General features: G+C 40.1%; 1 protein-coding gene across 5 annotated transcripts in view; it reads right to left on the bottom strand.

Moving 5' to 3' along the window:
• The window catches only part of KDM3B (lysine demethylase 3B), a 71,486-nt gene that overhangs the window by 30,285 nt on the left and 25,044 nt on the right, over window positions 1-16,157 (bottom strand). For 3 of the 5 annotated variants that reach the window (XR_005931158.1, XM_029998313.2, XM_041119401.1), the window contains 10 exons: window positions 15,669-15,782; window positions 15,116-15,221; window positions 13,462-13,586; window positions 11,940-12,008; window positions 10,455-11,033; window positions 6,664-7,909; window positions 6,115-6,316; window positions 4,571-4,785; window positions 3,346-3,498; window positions 679-786 (listed from right to left, as the gene is read on the bottom strand). Coding sequence is in view for 4 of the 5 variants with exons in the window: in XM_029998313.2 (XP_029854173.1) it covers window positions 679-786; window positions 3,346-3,498; window positions 4,571-4,785; window positions 6,115-6,316; window positions 6,664-7,909; window positions 10,455-11,033; window positions 11,940-12,008; window positions 13,462-13,586; window positions 15,116-15,221; window positions 15,669-15,782 (2,917 nt within the window). In the remaining variant the exon portion in view is untranslated. Of the gene's footprint in view, window positions 1-678; window positions 787-3,345; window positions 3,499-4,570; window positions 4,786-6,114; window positions 6,317-6,663; window positions 7,910-10,454; window positions 11,034-11,939; window positions 12,009-13,461; window positions 13,587-13,948; window positions 14,034-14,121; window positions 14,223-15,115; window positions 15,222-15,668; window positions 15,783-16,157 lie in introns of those variants that run through there. The other 2 variants (XM_041119402.1, XM_029998315.2) reach the window with 2 other exon arrangements.

Below are 16,157 nucleotides of genomic sequence, written 5' to 3'. Positions count from 1 at the left end.
AGGGGGATCACAAGAAAGACTTTTTACCAGGGCCTGTAGTGACAGGACAAGGGGCAGCGGTGTTAAACTAAAAGAGGATAGGTTTAGACTGGACATAAGGAAGAAGTTTTTTACGATGAGGGTGGTGAGACAGTGGAACAGGTTGTCCAGAGGAGTTGTGGATGCCCCCTCGCTGGAAGTGTTCAAGGTCAGGTTGGATGGGGCTTTGAGCAACCTGGTTTGGTGAAAGATGTCCCTGCCCATGGCAGAGGGGTTTGACTAGATGATCTTTAAAGCTCCCTTCCAACCCAAACCTTTCTATGATTCTATAATTTTTAGGACTAGTTATGTAAACAGTCAAGTAAATTGTCAGTACTGACTATTTATTTTCCCTGTCCCCAACAGAAAAGATGATGATCTTTCTTGCAAGTTCACTAAATTTACCGATACAACTAAAAACAGCTGAGCACAAGAAGTCACAACTAGTATCAGGAGGGCGTTCACTTCAAACCCACAGCGTGATCTTCCTTGGATTACCTTCCCTTCAAACCTTCCACTACAGCAAGTGAAAGTCTCCTCTAAATCCATGCTAGAAAAGGTACCAGCTAGAACACTGACCATCTTAGTATTTTCTTCCACTTGCTTGCCCAGAATCGAGACAAAATTTGGAATTTTTTCCTTTCAGGTTTCAAGCATTACCTGTACCAGGAATGATCTGTGTCGGCATAAGATTCTCTGGTTCATGAGACTGACCCTTTGCACACTTCAGCCACGAGAAGACTTCCTCATCACCAATCTCCTCTGTCTCTGGAATAAAGACAAAAAAAGTAAAGTTTTGTACAAAAGTCACTAAAACTTTAGAATACAGAATATTGCTGCATCAACATTGTTTCTTTAGATTCTTTACAGTGCAGGAGGCTAACCTGCAGATGATCTCAGAAATAAACTATAAATACAGACCATCAGAACAGGATCTACAACAACTTCTTTGCTTCTTTGGATTATAAAACTACCACAGTCATTTTCCCTTCATCTCTAGCAGCTTGTTATTTTCAATCACCTAAAAATCTTGGCTTCTAGCCTCAATTTTTAATTATCATACTCTTGTCCTCATTATGCTTTCTTAAGTTATAGGGTAATTCTAGCTTCTCTTGTCATCATCTCCCAAGCTTTTTCAACAAAAATATCTGCAGATCAGTTCCAGGAAGAGGAAACTAAGCTCTCCTGTCAGCATATCTACTTAAAAAGCTAGCAAGTAGCAGACTAATAGTCTGAAAAGTAGTCTGACAAATTATAATTCTTTAGATTTTAAGCCAAGTTGGGCCTACAAATATGTAGCTGCATAAACTGCACGCCATTCTCTTCCTTTAAAAAGGTAGGGGGGAAAGTTGAGTGGGGTAGAATACGAGAAGGATCATATAAAACTTCATTTCAGAGTCCTTTAGACCTGGTATCTGCATAGGTTGTTTTTACAGCACAAAGTTCAGAAGCCTCTTGAGGCAAGTAATTGTATTTAAGTAATGCCCTGGTTCTACATTTTGGTCCATTCCAAAATTTCAGACTTGATTAATAAATCAGAATTACAATACTGTTTTCAGGAAGGCATCATTGATAGGCAACACACACGCACACACACACCCCCCGCTATCATTAGACATTGTAAAATATCAATCTTTTCAATGTTGACCTCCCTCTGTACACCGAGTAAAAAATTCTCCTATGCCCAGGACACCTTTTCATTTTCACCTGGCATGGATAAGGTTATCGTATTTATTTCCTTGATGTGAGAAGAAAAGGGGTTAAGCGACTATTGCCCTTAAATCGTGGACATCTTTATACCACATTCTGTCAGTGATATATTCAGTCCCAAATGCTTTTTCCAAACATGTACAGTGCCAGATACAAGAAACTCTATTCTACTTACTTTCAACTATTTCTACTGTACCCTGGTTAACCACACCTTAAAGATTGTTATGCTCTCTTCTGGGGTCTTCTGGCAGTAATTTCATATGCTTCATTATTATACTGGGTCTGGCTGGGATGGATTTACTTTTATTCATAGCAGCCTGTGTGGTGCTGTGTTTTAGACTTGTGACCAAAACAAAGCCAGTAACACACTAATATTTTAGTTGTTGCTGAACAGTTTTTGCACAGTGTCCAGGTCTTCTCTGTTTCTCACTCTACCCCACCCCCCCTTCCCTAGTGAATAGATTTGGGGGCGCACAAGAGGTTGGGATGGAACACCACCAGGCAGACGAACCAAACTAAGCAAAGGGATGTTCATGCCATACAATGTCACACTCAGCCATAAAAACAGAGAGGAGGGAGTTAAGGGGGTTAGCCATCTTTTGCTTGGGAAACTGCTGGGCAACAAACGGTCTGCCTCTGGGAGGTGGTGAGTGATTGCCTTCGCATCACTTCCTTTGTTTTCTTTTCTTTTTCTATTTCTCCTTTGTTTATTAAACTATTTTTATTGTGACCCACAGGTTTTCCTTCTTTTCCTCTTCCTCTTTCCTCAGTCCCAGTGCCATGGGGGAGTGAGCAAGTGGCTGCATGGTGCTTAGCTGCCTACTGCGGCTAACCCACAACAACGATATAAAAATAGGGGACTTCACATTTTAAAAAACCCATTGCTTTTATAATCTATTCAGTGTTCTCTGGCACCTTTACCCATAATGAACAGACAGCAGTACTCACAGTTATTAACATCCAGCATTTTGTACATCTGCTCCATAAAATAATGTAACTGTCACTAATAGCCTTACGCTTATTAAGATTGTCCATTGTCAGCACCCACGCTACCAAAGCGGTCTCAGTACAGTAAAATACACAAAAAAACAACCAGGTGTTCACTTTTGTAAACACAGTGTGCCTCTATTTGTTAGAAACCGAACTTACTGAACTTTTTCCTGAATTACAAACCTTAGTGCATCAAGGAATCAAAAAACAAAGAAAACTTTCCAATCTAACTCCTTGTTACAGAACGGAGTTCTCTGCAACGTCTGCTTACTAGTTCATCTTGTGACGGTTCTAAACTGTTAAAATATTACTTAATTTTTCTTTTATACTCTGAGGAAAAGATGGAACTATACAGTAGTCTGTCTCAGTACACAGCCTATGCCTGCTGATGTTGTGATTTTAATAACCAAATTCTAACCAAATAGATAAAACACAGGTATCTAAGGAAATGAAGAATGGAACAGCAGCATGTAAGACAGTAGTGCCAAAGTTCCAAACCTCCAGCCTCCCAAGCTGATACTCACTAACTCTCCCACAAAACCTTCAGCAACTTCCCAGAAACTATCCCCACTGAAAGCCAACCAGTTTGAAGATTACAGTGGGGAAAAAAAAAAATCCAGTACTCACCGCTACGTGGACGATTCTTCCTCAGCCGGTAACAGTCTAGACAGACCCCAAAACCACACTTGCGACAAACCCAATGAATATTGAAGAGTGTTGTCTCACATACATCACACATTTCCCTCACGCCACGTACTGCTCGCTTCCATGCCACTTTCTCTATAAAGAGAAGGAACATTAGGAATTACTGCTTTGACATTTTGCATTTCTCCCACCTAATTGCAGAGTATCACAGTAACACTGATAAAGAAACAATTCACGGAAACATGACTTGAGGGCAGAGCATGGAATCACATACTGTTTACATCCATAGACACATTCTTTGAGTTGCTAGTCTTGTGACACTATTAAAATCCCCATTTCTAAGAGTGGGTAAGGTCAAGTCCCAAAATGCATACTCTACAAGGAAATGGAGCACCTTACAAGTTCTATAGTACCTGAATTTCAAGGATCACTTCTAGAACTTACAGCAAAATTACAAAATTTCTGTGAGTTTTATGAACAAATAACATGAACTTATAAAACTATAAAGAACACATATTTAGTTTTACTAATTGGAGGCCTGTCAACTCTTCAGATTCTAAACCAACACATTGGCTGAGGAAGGGGAAGTCTTCTCCAAATGGCTGCCCTTGTACATTCCAGAAGCTAAAGGGAAAAAAATCAGATAGTCAGAGCTATCCATGTGATAGGCTGAACTGGATACCTTTAGATAATTTTTTCTAGACGCACTCCCCTTCTAGGGGCAATGCTGGCAACTAGTTGCTCAGCTGAGTCCTTGCAGGCTGAACGCAGGTACTACTCCCTCCCTAGAAAACCCTGAGCTTTTACGTGATGCCCCTAGAGTGTAACAGGATAGGAACATGTAAGAAAAGCTGCTCATTAAAGCATAGCTGGTAAGCGTGATAAGTGTTCCAGACTTATTTCTATTTTCTTAGGAGCACAAGTCAGCTGATTTCTGTATATATTTATTGAAAAATAATTTAACGATGTCTGGGAAAGTTATCATTAGCTTCCTTGGTAGTAATGTTGCACTGATCCAAAAGAAAAATCCCAAATGCTGGTCCCACAATTACACACACCCCAAAGAAGTGAATATAGCCTTCTCTTTGGAAGAAAAGGAGAAGCATTTTAACAAGAAATTATATTACACTTTTAACTCTATTCCACTGCATTGTACACACATTACACAGAGAAGATGGACAAAAAACACGTCAAAAGCCCAGCTTACGATGTGGCTCCACCATCATCATTGCCTCCTTCTCTGACATAACAAGCTGGCAGAACTGGTCCCCCACATTGGCAAGGATATATTTGGAAGTTTCCAGATCGATCCCCTCTGCAGGGGAGGAGGAAGGAATCCATAGGCTCATGGCATCAGGGTCACTCTGTTGTGGGTTCAAGAAACCCTCTACTCGTAGAATACCTTTCCGGGTAAATATCAGCCTGCCGAAAACAGGAAGGAGTAATTGAGAAGCTGCTCAACCACCTTTAACTTATAATACCATACACTATGTCAGAATATAAACCCAGAAAGGGGAAAATAGGCTTGAGCTGGAGTGCCATATTCTACAGCCAGTACAACTATTATGCAAATCCAGGTAACACAGAGAATAAGGTACACAAAGGCAATGGCCGCAAAACCCACTGGAATGATTCCCCAGGTCCCACAAGCATTGGTGGGAAATTCCACATACAGGAAATTGCTACAGCTTGGTAAGTCATATTTCTCTATACTATTAATAGAAAGAGGTGACAAAATTTGGGCTGCTGCATGATGCTGCTTGTAAAAATTCTGCACGTTTCTCATTCTCTACTTTAATTCAGGAGGAAGTTATTTCCGAACTTTTGGGAAACCAATATTTCAGTTCTGGCTAGGGCCGCTAGCACTTGGCAACTGTTCTAACAGTTCACATTTCAAGACATACAAAAATCCTTATCGTACCTACTATTCTTGCCACTGCTCTCCACAGAGATGAGTCACTACTGTTTTATCAGTAGCTGTTGACCCTCCTAGTCTTCATGTGGTAAAAGGAGTAACAACGTAAGTTACAGAACCCTGAACATCTCCTGCCGATATTAAAGGTAACTTCATTTTCAAGCAAAAACAATCTTGTCCTTAACCTCAAAGCTAAATTAATTTTTAACAAGTTCAGGAAGAGAAGCAGCTATAATCCTTACTGGATGGGTGGCACATACTAAAAATTCACTTCATCCTTTATATGCCAGAAAGTAAACAAACGTCTTTTTGGAAAAAGATGCACAGCACTTGCTAGAACAGGCAGTTAAGGAAGATAAAGAGAAGTACGACAGGTCAAGGAATAGTAAGATGTGTATGCAACAGAGAGAAAACACAGGCAGTGTTCTACTCCTAAAAATCAGTTCTGTACTCAACAAAACCTAGTCAAACATTAGCCTCATGCTGGCATTGTTTAGTTACTTGTTGACCAAATTAAAATTTTTTCTCTGTTCTGAACTCCTTATGAACGAGAAAGAGAACAGCAGTAAAATTCTACCCAATAAAGCAAATTCAATCTCCTGAGGCGGGACCTGGAGGCTCACTTAGTATCATATAGCTGTATCTTCCAACAGCAGCTCTTCCTGCCCCAGTGAGGGAATTCCAGTCAGGTGATGCAGGGAAATGCAAGAAGACACTCAAAATCTTCATTATTGTACCCAAGCACATTAAATAAGTAAAACATAATTACTTTTTGCTTGGACATGGTCCAACCTCTGCACATAGACTACATATGAAGGAAGGAAGAATTTGAGCACCTTCGGAAATGGAAGAAGCGACATGCCACAGTTGAGTCATCCTGCTCTTGCTCCTTAAATTTGCGGTACCGCTCCAGACGGCACTCCCGGCACTTGTGCAGATGTGGAGCTACATTGATGCAAGAGCCATCCTGGAGAAAAGGCTCACCTGACTGCTTCAACTTCCTCACCTTACTCATATCTTTCAGCACAGACTGGCCAACTGGGTGAGGCAAAGTAGAAGTGAAAATCCATTAGCTAACAGCAACAGCAAAACATATTTTCAGAGATCTGTATGCTCATACCCATGCAAAACCAGTAAGACTGTTCAAGTCTACAGCATATCACACTTTTGTCCTGACAAATATATGCTTAAACGTTTCTCAAAGTGAACATCTTAATTCACATACAAGAAGCATTAAGGTTGAGCCTTGTAAATATCCTGTGTGCTGCCTACTGAGCATAAATGAGGTTTACACCTGTGGTTAGTTCACATAGTTCATCACAAAGGAGCTATCCCAGTATCCCACCTCCTTGTGCTTCCAAGACAACGTGCATTCAAGTCATCACCTTTTAGGGGAGCTGTGCGAGGCCGGCCCTTTGGGGCTTGCTTCCCTTTTCCTTTCCCCAGCAGCAATTCAGCATTGCGCTCTGCATTGGGGCCTAGCTTTGCCATCAAGTGGTCTGGAATTCCCTTCATACAAGCCTTGGCCTGCAACTGGTCTTCAGAGTCACTCAAATCTGACAGGTCACTATTGGTACTGGAGTCTGAGTCTTGTTTGGAAGTCAAGCTCCGCTCATCTAGAGAGAACCTTTTCACAGCTTCAAAAGGGGCTTTGTTCTCCTGTGGAAACTCCGCCTGTGAAGAGAAAAAGCCAGGCGGATGTCTGCCAAACACATTAGAAAAAGTTTTCAGAAGAGGATTGTCCTGCTGTCCAGGCCCAACAGCTGGTTTTTCTTCTGTTGGGCTGGAGGAAAGTGTGGGCATCTCAATAGGCTGTGTCAGGTTGCTGGTTGGTGAGCTGGAACGGCCATTCCCTACAGTGGAAGGGCTCTGAACACCAGCAGCAACTGTTGAACCAGGAGCACTGGAGATCATCTTTGAGGAGTCAGTTGTTATAAACAAGGTTTTCTTCTTAGCTAGAGAAGAGTCTGTAGAGGTGAGTGATTCTGGCCAGCCAGAAGAGGCCTTATGACCCACAGGTGTAGAGGGAGTAGAAACCCCTGTCTGAGATGAAGATGCAAAGCCACTGAAAGGACTAAGTTCTGCTTTCTCAGCAAATGCCAGGAAAGGGTTTGAGGGTTCCTCTCTTGATAGCTTTGGGGGCTGTAAAAATAGGTTTTCATGACTATCTGGGGGACGAGTATTCAACAGACTTCGTGAAAAGGCTGGAGTAAGGGTAGGCATAGATTCCACAGGCAGCTTCCGCTCCACAGAACTGCCAGACTGGGCTCCTGGTTTAGTGTCCGCTGAAAGAATTTTACCTTTACAGATCCCAGTACCCACACTCTCTGTACACTGCTTGAATGAGTCCCGACTAGAGGCATCTTCAGTCAAGCTCTCTGAAATGACCGTGAAGTAGTTACTGGAAGGTAGATTTTGGGACATGCATTGAAAAAACAAGTTCTTGGACAGATCAGAATCTTTCTGAGCCTCTTGTCCGGTACTACAGCCAAAAGAAAATCCAGAAGGCTTGCTTTCTGGAGTCACCACTCCATTTGATTGGCTCCTTCCACCCCCAAATACCAAGGACTGGGAAGCACTTGGGAGAGAGACTCCAAATCCAGAAGAAGCCAAAAGTGAATTTCGGGAACTCTGAAACAAAATTAAAAGCATTAGCCTATTAAAGCGTTCTTGTTTGATTCAGCAATACCTTGGTTCATCTAATTGCACAATTAGCAATCTACTATTAGAAACTTCCAGCAGAATTATTTACGATGAAGAAATTTCTTTGAAGATTCTGCTAGACTAATTTTTCCTACCTACAAGCTATTGAAACTAATGAGCTAATGGTGCCCATTACATACTAAAGACACATGGAGAAAATGAACACTTAATGTCTTATCATGCTTTAGAACAAAAGTGAGACACAAGACAAAGTGAACTGATTCACAGAAAAACAAGTTATTTAAACTGCTGATTGTTTTAATTCAAGTCAGCAAGAAGGGAACCTTAATTGAAACTGCTTTTCAGTAACCTCCCATCTTTCACCCTCCCCCAAGATCACCCTGATAAGCTTCTCCTACTTAACCAGCACCCTTGAAATAATTAACTTAGTTTGCAAAGTTAATTAAACAAAGAAAGCCCTCTAGCAGTTAGTGAACAAACTGTTCCTGGTCACAGCAAGCCACATCTGCTGACAGGTAGATAGATGCCTGTGATGTGGTGCCTTGCAGAGGATTACTCAGTAAATGTTAAGCACAAAGGGCTTAATTTTTATGATCTTCAAATACTGGAAAGTCTTCTGACTTGCAGATTTCTACTGGACCCGTAACTGTGATATGGAATATTCACTTGCTCTCTTCTCAATTCACACTTATTCAGATTTTCCAATTCTCACAGTCCTACTGTAACTGATTATATTCTACGACTAATTCATCAGTTCTATTCCTTTTCTTTGACGTTCCACTTAGAAATCGTCTCACGAGGAATACTCATGATTAGTAAAATTTTATTCCAAGGCCATGTTAAATACAACCACAGCTTCTATGCAACACATCCTACTGGTCATTAGTGTCACACATTAGTGTCAACCTCCAGCTGTAATAACTTTAATAACATATCAATGTCCCCCATGACAGTTCTTCCAGATATTAGAATTTCAGGTATTTCTTTTTAGAGCCAAAATAATTTTCACAAACCAAGTTCTAACAGTTTTAAAAAGTATATGAAAATGAATGCAAACCAAGCTTTTTAAGTAATCTCAGGGACCAAATCACACTATGATAAATGGACAGTCTGAAGCAACAACACGTGAACTATCTACAACACTCTTAGTGATTTATGTCAGGTTCCCTCCCTCAAGGAAAATATAGTTTGAAATGGACTAGTGGTCTGCCTGCAAATTCTGAATCCAGATTATTAATGATGATTTAAAACAAGTGATTTGGGGTTGGGGAGAGGGAGGGAAGGAGAGGCGGTACCAAAATTTCTCAGTACAATTAAAGTTCTTCCCTAATATCATTGATGATAGATACAATTTCTACTGTTCACCTACACAATTTGTAGTTGCTCCCAATTCTGAACTTTTTTTTTTTTTTTTGGGGGGGTGGGGCAGAAGGCAGGGGTGTGCAGGGCAGGGTCATGGAGTGGAAGAGAGAGGAGATTATAATATAACAATTTAAGACTCCTGTCTTCTAAAATTCTATTTCTCCTTTACACATTAACATCTAGGAATCCTTATCCCAAGGCAAACATCTCACCTTTCCCCCCATTTCATTAGCTAATACAAAAGACAGGGATGAAAGCAATCCATTTAACCTCTTGGCAATCACCTTGGACTTTCTAATGTGTCTCCCATTTTCTTCACTTTTTTTTATACAGTAGGCTACGAGTTTCTTAATTTTTGCTGTACTTACTGAGGTGGGCTTTTGGTTTTGTTTTGTTTTTATAAGCCTTCATTTGATTACTTAAAAAGTCCTTTATTTTTTTTTTAACAGGGTTTCCCTTCTACTTTTTCACTTTTCCCCTTGAAAACAAAGGCATAACTAAAAGGTCTTCAAGCTGCTTCCAGACTGAGCTCTTTACTAAAATTTCCTTTACGGGTACCCATCTCAAATGTTTTAATTATTTCTTTGTTTTCAGCCCTAGATAGCATATGATGCAACTGGCTCATTTTTCTACTATGGAGATATCATAGCTGTAACTGACAAGTTGGGCATCTATAAAAGGTCCTCTAAATGCAGCCTCATTGTTTTTCTGGGTTTTTTTTTATGTTTGTGGGGGTTTCCCCCCCCCCCCCCAAGTAACTTAAGTGTTCAACTCAGTGCACATTCTCATGCATATTTGTTTATATAAAGGCAAGAGATATTAAGTAGGTTATCTTCCATATGACACAACAAAATTAATCGTATTAAGTGCAGTGCTTAAAGTGACTTTAAGGCTGCATTTCTGAGATTAAGGATGAATAAAGGCAAGAGTGCTAAAAAGTTGTCTCTTACAACTCCTCCACCAAATATCTTCATTTTCTTTTGAGTTCTTTCTTAGATCAGATAACAGAAAGGTTTCCTTCTGGAAGGGAGGGATTCATCAGGGAAGACGTTTTCTCAATTCCACGGACACACTTTGTAACAGCAATATGTTGCAGAACATCTGTTGCAAATATGTATGTCTTGAATATGCTAGACCATGAGCTACTCACCTCTCCCTGGGCTTGTGATCGGCCTGTTTTCAGTTTCTCCTGTCCAGTAACAGCTGGCAAACTGGTATCAGAAATTCTCACAGTTGTCGGCGTCAAAGCAGTTGTAGTAACTGCAGTTGCAGAAGTCACTGTGCCTTGGCCAGCCTGTTCCAGTGATTTTCCTGCCTCTTTACATCCAGATCCAACTAGTAATGCTTGTCCAGCCACAGAGGAAAATGGAGCGAAGGGCAATGGTGTGTCACCACCAACTGGCTCATCTTGGACTACTAGTGTTCGGCCATTCTCTTTGGTGTAAGTGGCAAAGCGAATATTGCGATTAATCTGAGGAACGAATGAAGGCAACTGTTTGGCCCTTGGATCCAGTCCAGCTTCACTATTGGAGCCTCCTTTCCAAGGACCTCTGCTTGCCTCGCCTCCATCACTACCATTGCTATCCACCTCGCCCCTCTCCTTTAGCTTCTTTGTTGCAGGATCACACCCAGAATCTGAAGCATTTTTCCTCCTCCGTCCATCCTTTCCCTCCAGACTTTCTTTCTTCTTTTTCCCTTTAGATGATTTAGCTGCTTTTGGGCCCCCTCCCTATAATAGACAAAACCAGCAATCACTAAACAGATCAGGATACCTGTTAACATTCTTCTGTTAGAACAGAATACATTACACTGTTCTTAAGCTTAGGAACATTTAATCACAAACTGAGACATCTAAGGAAAGATACTATGTGAACACAGAACACAAGCGTAAGTGCAGCCTTGTATTTTTTGTACTAGAATAGGATCTTCACAATAAGATTTTTAGCTGAGCTACTTTGCTGTAGCACGTACCACATCATGGCAGATTTTAGGAAACATGCAACATGGCCATACTCTGACATAGTTCTTGCTAACGTATGAAAACTATCTGCACACTCCTTTTTGCTACAAGTCTAATCCCCACAGTTCTTTTGAAGGGCACACTTTTTGTCTGCTACTCAAAGCCTACAACATTTAACTACAGGAGATAGCTTGCCCTTTAGCCTAGGGTAAAAAAACAGGTTCAAATGTTATCATGAAACCTCTCAACTGAAGCAATGCAATGCCACAAGCATGCAAGCCTGCTTCAGAGAAGCCAGATGGTAATTTTTAGAAATGCCTAAAAAGGTCCGTGAAGAAGCGCAAAGCGATCCCGTTAGAAAAAGGCAGTGAGCACACAGACATTCTTTAACAGAGCACTACCCCTTAAAATGGAGCATATCCACCATGATTATTGACCACCCCCCCCCAAGATCCACACTGAACTTAGTAAAACAGGCCTGAATGAAAAGAGATTGTTTAAAGAAACCTATGACTAACTCTCAAAGTGGTAAAGCAAATTTTCCTCTTCCAATTACGTTATCAAAAGCCCACAGTGAACACAGCATCAGTTCTCAGTCATCTCCATATTTTAGATATTTTGCATGTAAATATGAAGTTTCACACTGTATATACAAGACCTGAACTGTTGTAGTACCTCACTTGGAGAAGTGTTATCCATCACCACATGAATTAGTCGAGGATCCACCGACTTTATTTCACCACTCTAATTTTTATGCAGATTGATATCGAGGAGGTAGGAGGAAGAAAAGAGGAGATTAGTTTTTAATTCAGATTATATAGTATCAACATAAGAGACCTTAAACACAGGGTTACTCTATGGCCCCTCTCCCATTTGCCTTTTCTTTCTGTCCCACTTCCTTAGTAATACTATAGCCTTTTACTTCTACTAGTTTACCTTCTATCCTTTTGCTCCCTCTCTATTTCAAAAACTTTCAGATTTGATTCCTACCACTCTTTCCTTGTATATTTGCTCTACTGAGCATCTCTAGAGGCATTCATTGCCTTAAACACAGCTCTTCTTAAATTTGATTTAGTTCTAGCCTTCTGCACATTCACTCTGCTAGATGTAGAAAAGACTACTGGAAAGAAGCACATCAATTGATGCTAACTACCCTCATCAGCGCCTCCCCAAAAGGACCAATGAATACCCTATCTCTGTAACTGTGCTTAGAGGTTACCTTTTTATTTCACAGTAGATACACAGTAAGTTGGGTGCTTCCCGGCATGTATCTGCTGAAAGCATGTACTCCACAATTTCAATGTCTCTCCAAAGTACTATACTTATTTACCATACACAGTATACTTTTTTCTGCGCACCAGCAATAGATCTAGTAGTCAGAGTGCAGGATTGCTGCATGTGTACATAGGACTTACTGGGCACGTTCAGTGCATTCATTCTGCACATGTATTTTACTGCACATGGAAAAGACCACAGGGGCGGAGGGGCATGGGACACGGGATGGGACCCGAAAACGTGACAAAAGTGCTGCTGCTACAGTAATTTACACACAGCACCACAGACCTGTTCCTAGTTGCTCCTGAAAAAGGAAGCCGTTAGGAACAGGCTGCTGTTAAGACTGAATTACCTGTCAGACTGCACAGAAGCATATAATACAAACCAGGTAACTCTAGCAGTGCACAGATTTTCTGTGCTGTTTATACCAGTTACTAGGTTTACTGATAGGAACAGGGGAAAAATAAACAGCCTAAGCTAAAATATATCAACAACTTTGTTTAGACTAAGACTTCATCTTCTATGCTACACTTGTTTCAAACCACTTGTACAGCCTGTCAGATAGAAGGTGAGAGAAGGCATAGGAAGACCACAGCATAATAGACCCAGAAGGTAGCTTTCTGTACATCAGCATGCTCTCCCATCCAGAAAGCCGCTTCCAATATTTTTTCACATAGCGCTCATTTCCAAAGAAATTCTTATAGCTTCTTTTATAGAAGTGGGCTGTGTATCATCATTTATTGTGGAAAGTCATCATAACAGGGAAAAAAAAATTCTGCAAATAGCAACATGGATAATTCTTATTGGCTTTAAAAAAATAAGTAAAGAACCAAAAGCACAAGTTTTGGTGAAGCTGTGATTCTCCACGAGAGATTGAGGAATGCTGTTTTAGGAACACCAAAACAGTGCTTCATATTTTTACCTCAGTCACAGACACTTCCATAAGACGAGTTATTGGGTCTTGATGGCTCACAACACCAGAGAGCCAGCTATTTTCATCCTCTGGTTGGTAAACCTTGACTCTTTGGCCTTGGACACTGTAAGGACCTGGAAAAGAAGGACTTAGAGTACATTTCCCAGACAAGCTTTGTGTCATACGAGTTAAGAGTCATACAATAAAAAAAGAGTTCTGCGCACATAATTAAGGCTTGAAGTGTCATCTTTCAGGTGGAAAGAAATTAAAACACTAGGGCTTCTGCTGCAAATCCTGCATAAGCCAAACATTCTATTGTAAAAAGTCAATAAGCCCTCATTGCCGTAACTCAAAGCTACTGTAAAGACAAAATTAATACAGTTTAGAAGTAAAAAAAAAAAAAAAAAGTGAAAGATCAAAATAAACTCACTCCTTTGACAAAATCAAGCTAGACAGAAGGGGGGTCCTTGCTAACTAAACTATTTTGCTTTCTCACCTACAGGTCAGTAATTATGAAGCATCAATCCAGTGGACAGCCATAGCATTCTGACTCAGTCCAGATGCATCAAATCCCAGTATAAACCGCATGCATTTCAGAATAGAAACATATATTTGTAACTGTGGAAAATTTAATATAATTGCACAAATATCCAATGTCTCTAAACCAACCAGTCTTAGCTCTTTGACACGGGTAATGGATCATCTACAGAAAGGTTTCCTCCGACCCTGCCCTCACTCTCCACATCAGCATGCAGAGCTTTCCTCCTACCCTAAGTCCAGACAAAAAAAACTTTGTTAATATTAGATCATCAAAATCCACATGATCCAACAGCCTGCATCTGATAAACCCAGAACTAGGCACTTCAGAAGAAGGCTCTAAACTGGACAATTCTGAAGCTACTTACTCACGTAAGAAGTATTGTCCTTATAGCATTTTTATCAACAAACATTTTATTTAACCAAAAGGCACCAAATACCCATTAAGAATTACATCGTCCTTCAAATGTAAGCCTACCTCTAGGGTGGCCACCTGGCCCATGAACCCAAACTCTGGATAGAAAATCGTTTTAGCCCTCGAACTAGAAGACCCCAATCTGACAACAAAAGCTGCAATCAGGCTTAACCCTAACACACAATCCAGACAACAGTTAAGGTATTAACTCTCTGCTGAGCAGCCACAGCCACACCATATTTTCAACTTAAACAATTCATGTTTTAATTATCAAAATGCCAAAATTTGAATTTGACGTAACAAATGAAATTTTTTTAAAAGATCAACAACTACAGAGTAACTTCACTTCTAAATTTCCAGAATTATAGAACAGAACCACAGAACAGGACCAAAACTTTAAAAATACGAAACTAAAACTTAAAATAAAGGAAGTTGTAAATACATGGATGTTATCAATCCTATGTTAATCCTACTTCAACTACATCTTCAGTGATCATTCCCAGTATGTATTTCTGGTCTTATCTCAGCAACTGCTTACCTGTATCTGTGACAAAACAACGCTTCTTTGTAAAGAACATGCAAAACAATACAGAAAATTGAACTTCCAAATCAAACAGTAACAGATACTATTACTATTCTCCTTCACAAATCTCAGCGTAGTCTAACTGTTCCACAACGAAGTAGCTCTGAGACAGAAAAACATAGTCTCACCTCTGCTAAATATCTCCTGAAGCTTCTGGTCACTGATCAATGCGTTGACAGATTCTCTTAGTGAAGGCTGTTCCTGCAGAATCTGATTTTGACTCTCTGTTCCCATCTGCCAACAAGAAACAGTTTTAACATAAAAGTCTAGTCTTTCAAGGTAATAGAATCATTAGTTTTTAAGGGACAGCTCTCTCTGAGACTGATAAACCAAAAAAAGTAAAATTAATAAAAACATTGCTGAACATGCCAGGAGGAAAAAAAAGGACTAGCTATGCAAAAGCTGTTGCAAAACTTCCACTGCAACTATTAGCTACACAATGCTTGACAGCTAGCTCTCTAACTGACCAATACAGAGAGGAACTAGGACTTTCTGAATGCAAATGGAGATTAGGTAAGCACCTGGAAAAGCAGGGAAACAAACACAAATACATGACAGGGCAGTTAAAGGAGGAAGACAAGAATATCTAAGTGGAACAGTAAAAAAAAAAAAAAAAAAAAAAAATCTGATAAGCACAGCATGAAGTTAAATTTGCACTTTAACTGAACACAGTTCAAATACCTGAAACAAACGTAATCCACTGGCATCAGACAGGAAACGTAAATGTCTGTCCAGAAGAAACTCCACGGGGACCACAGAGCCTAAACCCAGCTTATCTACTAGAGGAGTGAAGGTCTGTGATAAACAACAAAAAACAAAGGTTATAAAAATGACTGAGCACACATACAGGCCAATGATAGTTGTTTTCACATGCTATTTAAGCATCACAAAGAATTAAAAGCTTCATTTCTCAACTTGCACCATCCAGTGCCTGAGTTTTAATGCAAATTATCACTCATTATGCCTAAGCCAATAATTCTTGCAAGTGTGGCATATTACAAGAAGGAACTACAGAAAATTGGCTCCACTTCTTCATTAGAACTTAAAGCAGAACTGAAAACACCTTTTGTGGTATTTGTTTTTTCACAGGTAAGCATCTTCTGATGCTCACATTAAAAAAGCTTTAGTTAATAGTTCAAACTATCCTACATATTTTGGGTACGGCCTCCT

The sequence above is a fragment of the Aquila chrysaetos genome, chromosome 22, assembly GCF_900496995.4.
Source record: "Aquila chrysaetos chrysaetos chromosome 22, bAquChr1.4, whole genome shotgun sequence".
Lineage (NCBI taxonomy): Eukaryota > Metazoa > Chordata > Aves > Accipitriformes > Accipitridae > Aquila > Aquila chrysaetos.
Note: the sequence above shows the minus strand (reverse complement) of the source record. Positions and strands in the feature narration are given on the sequence as shown.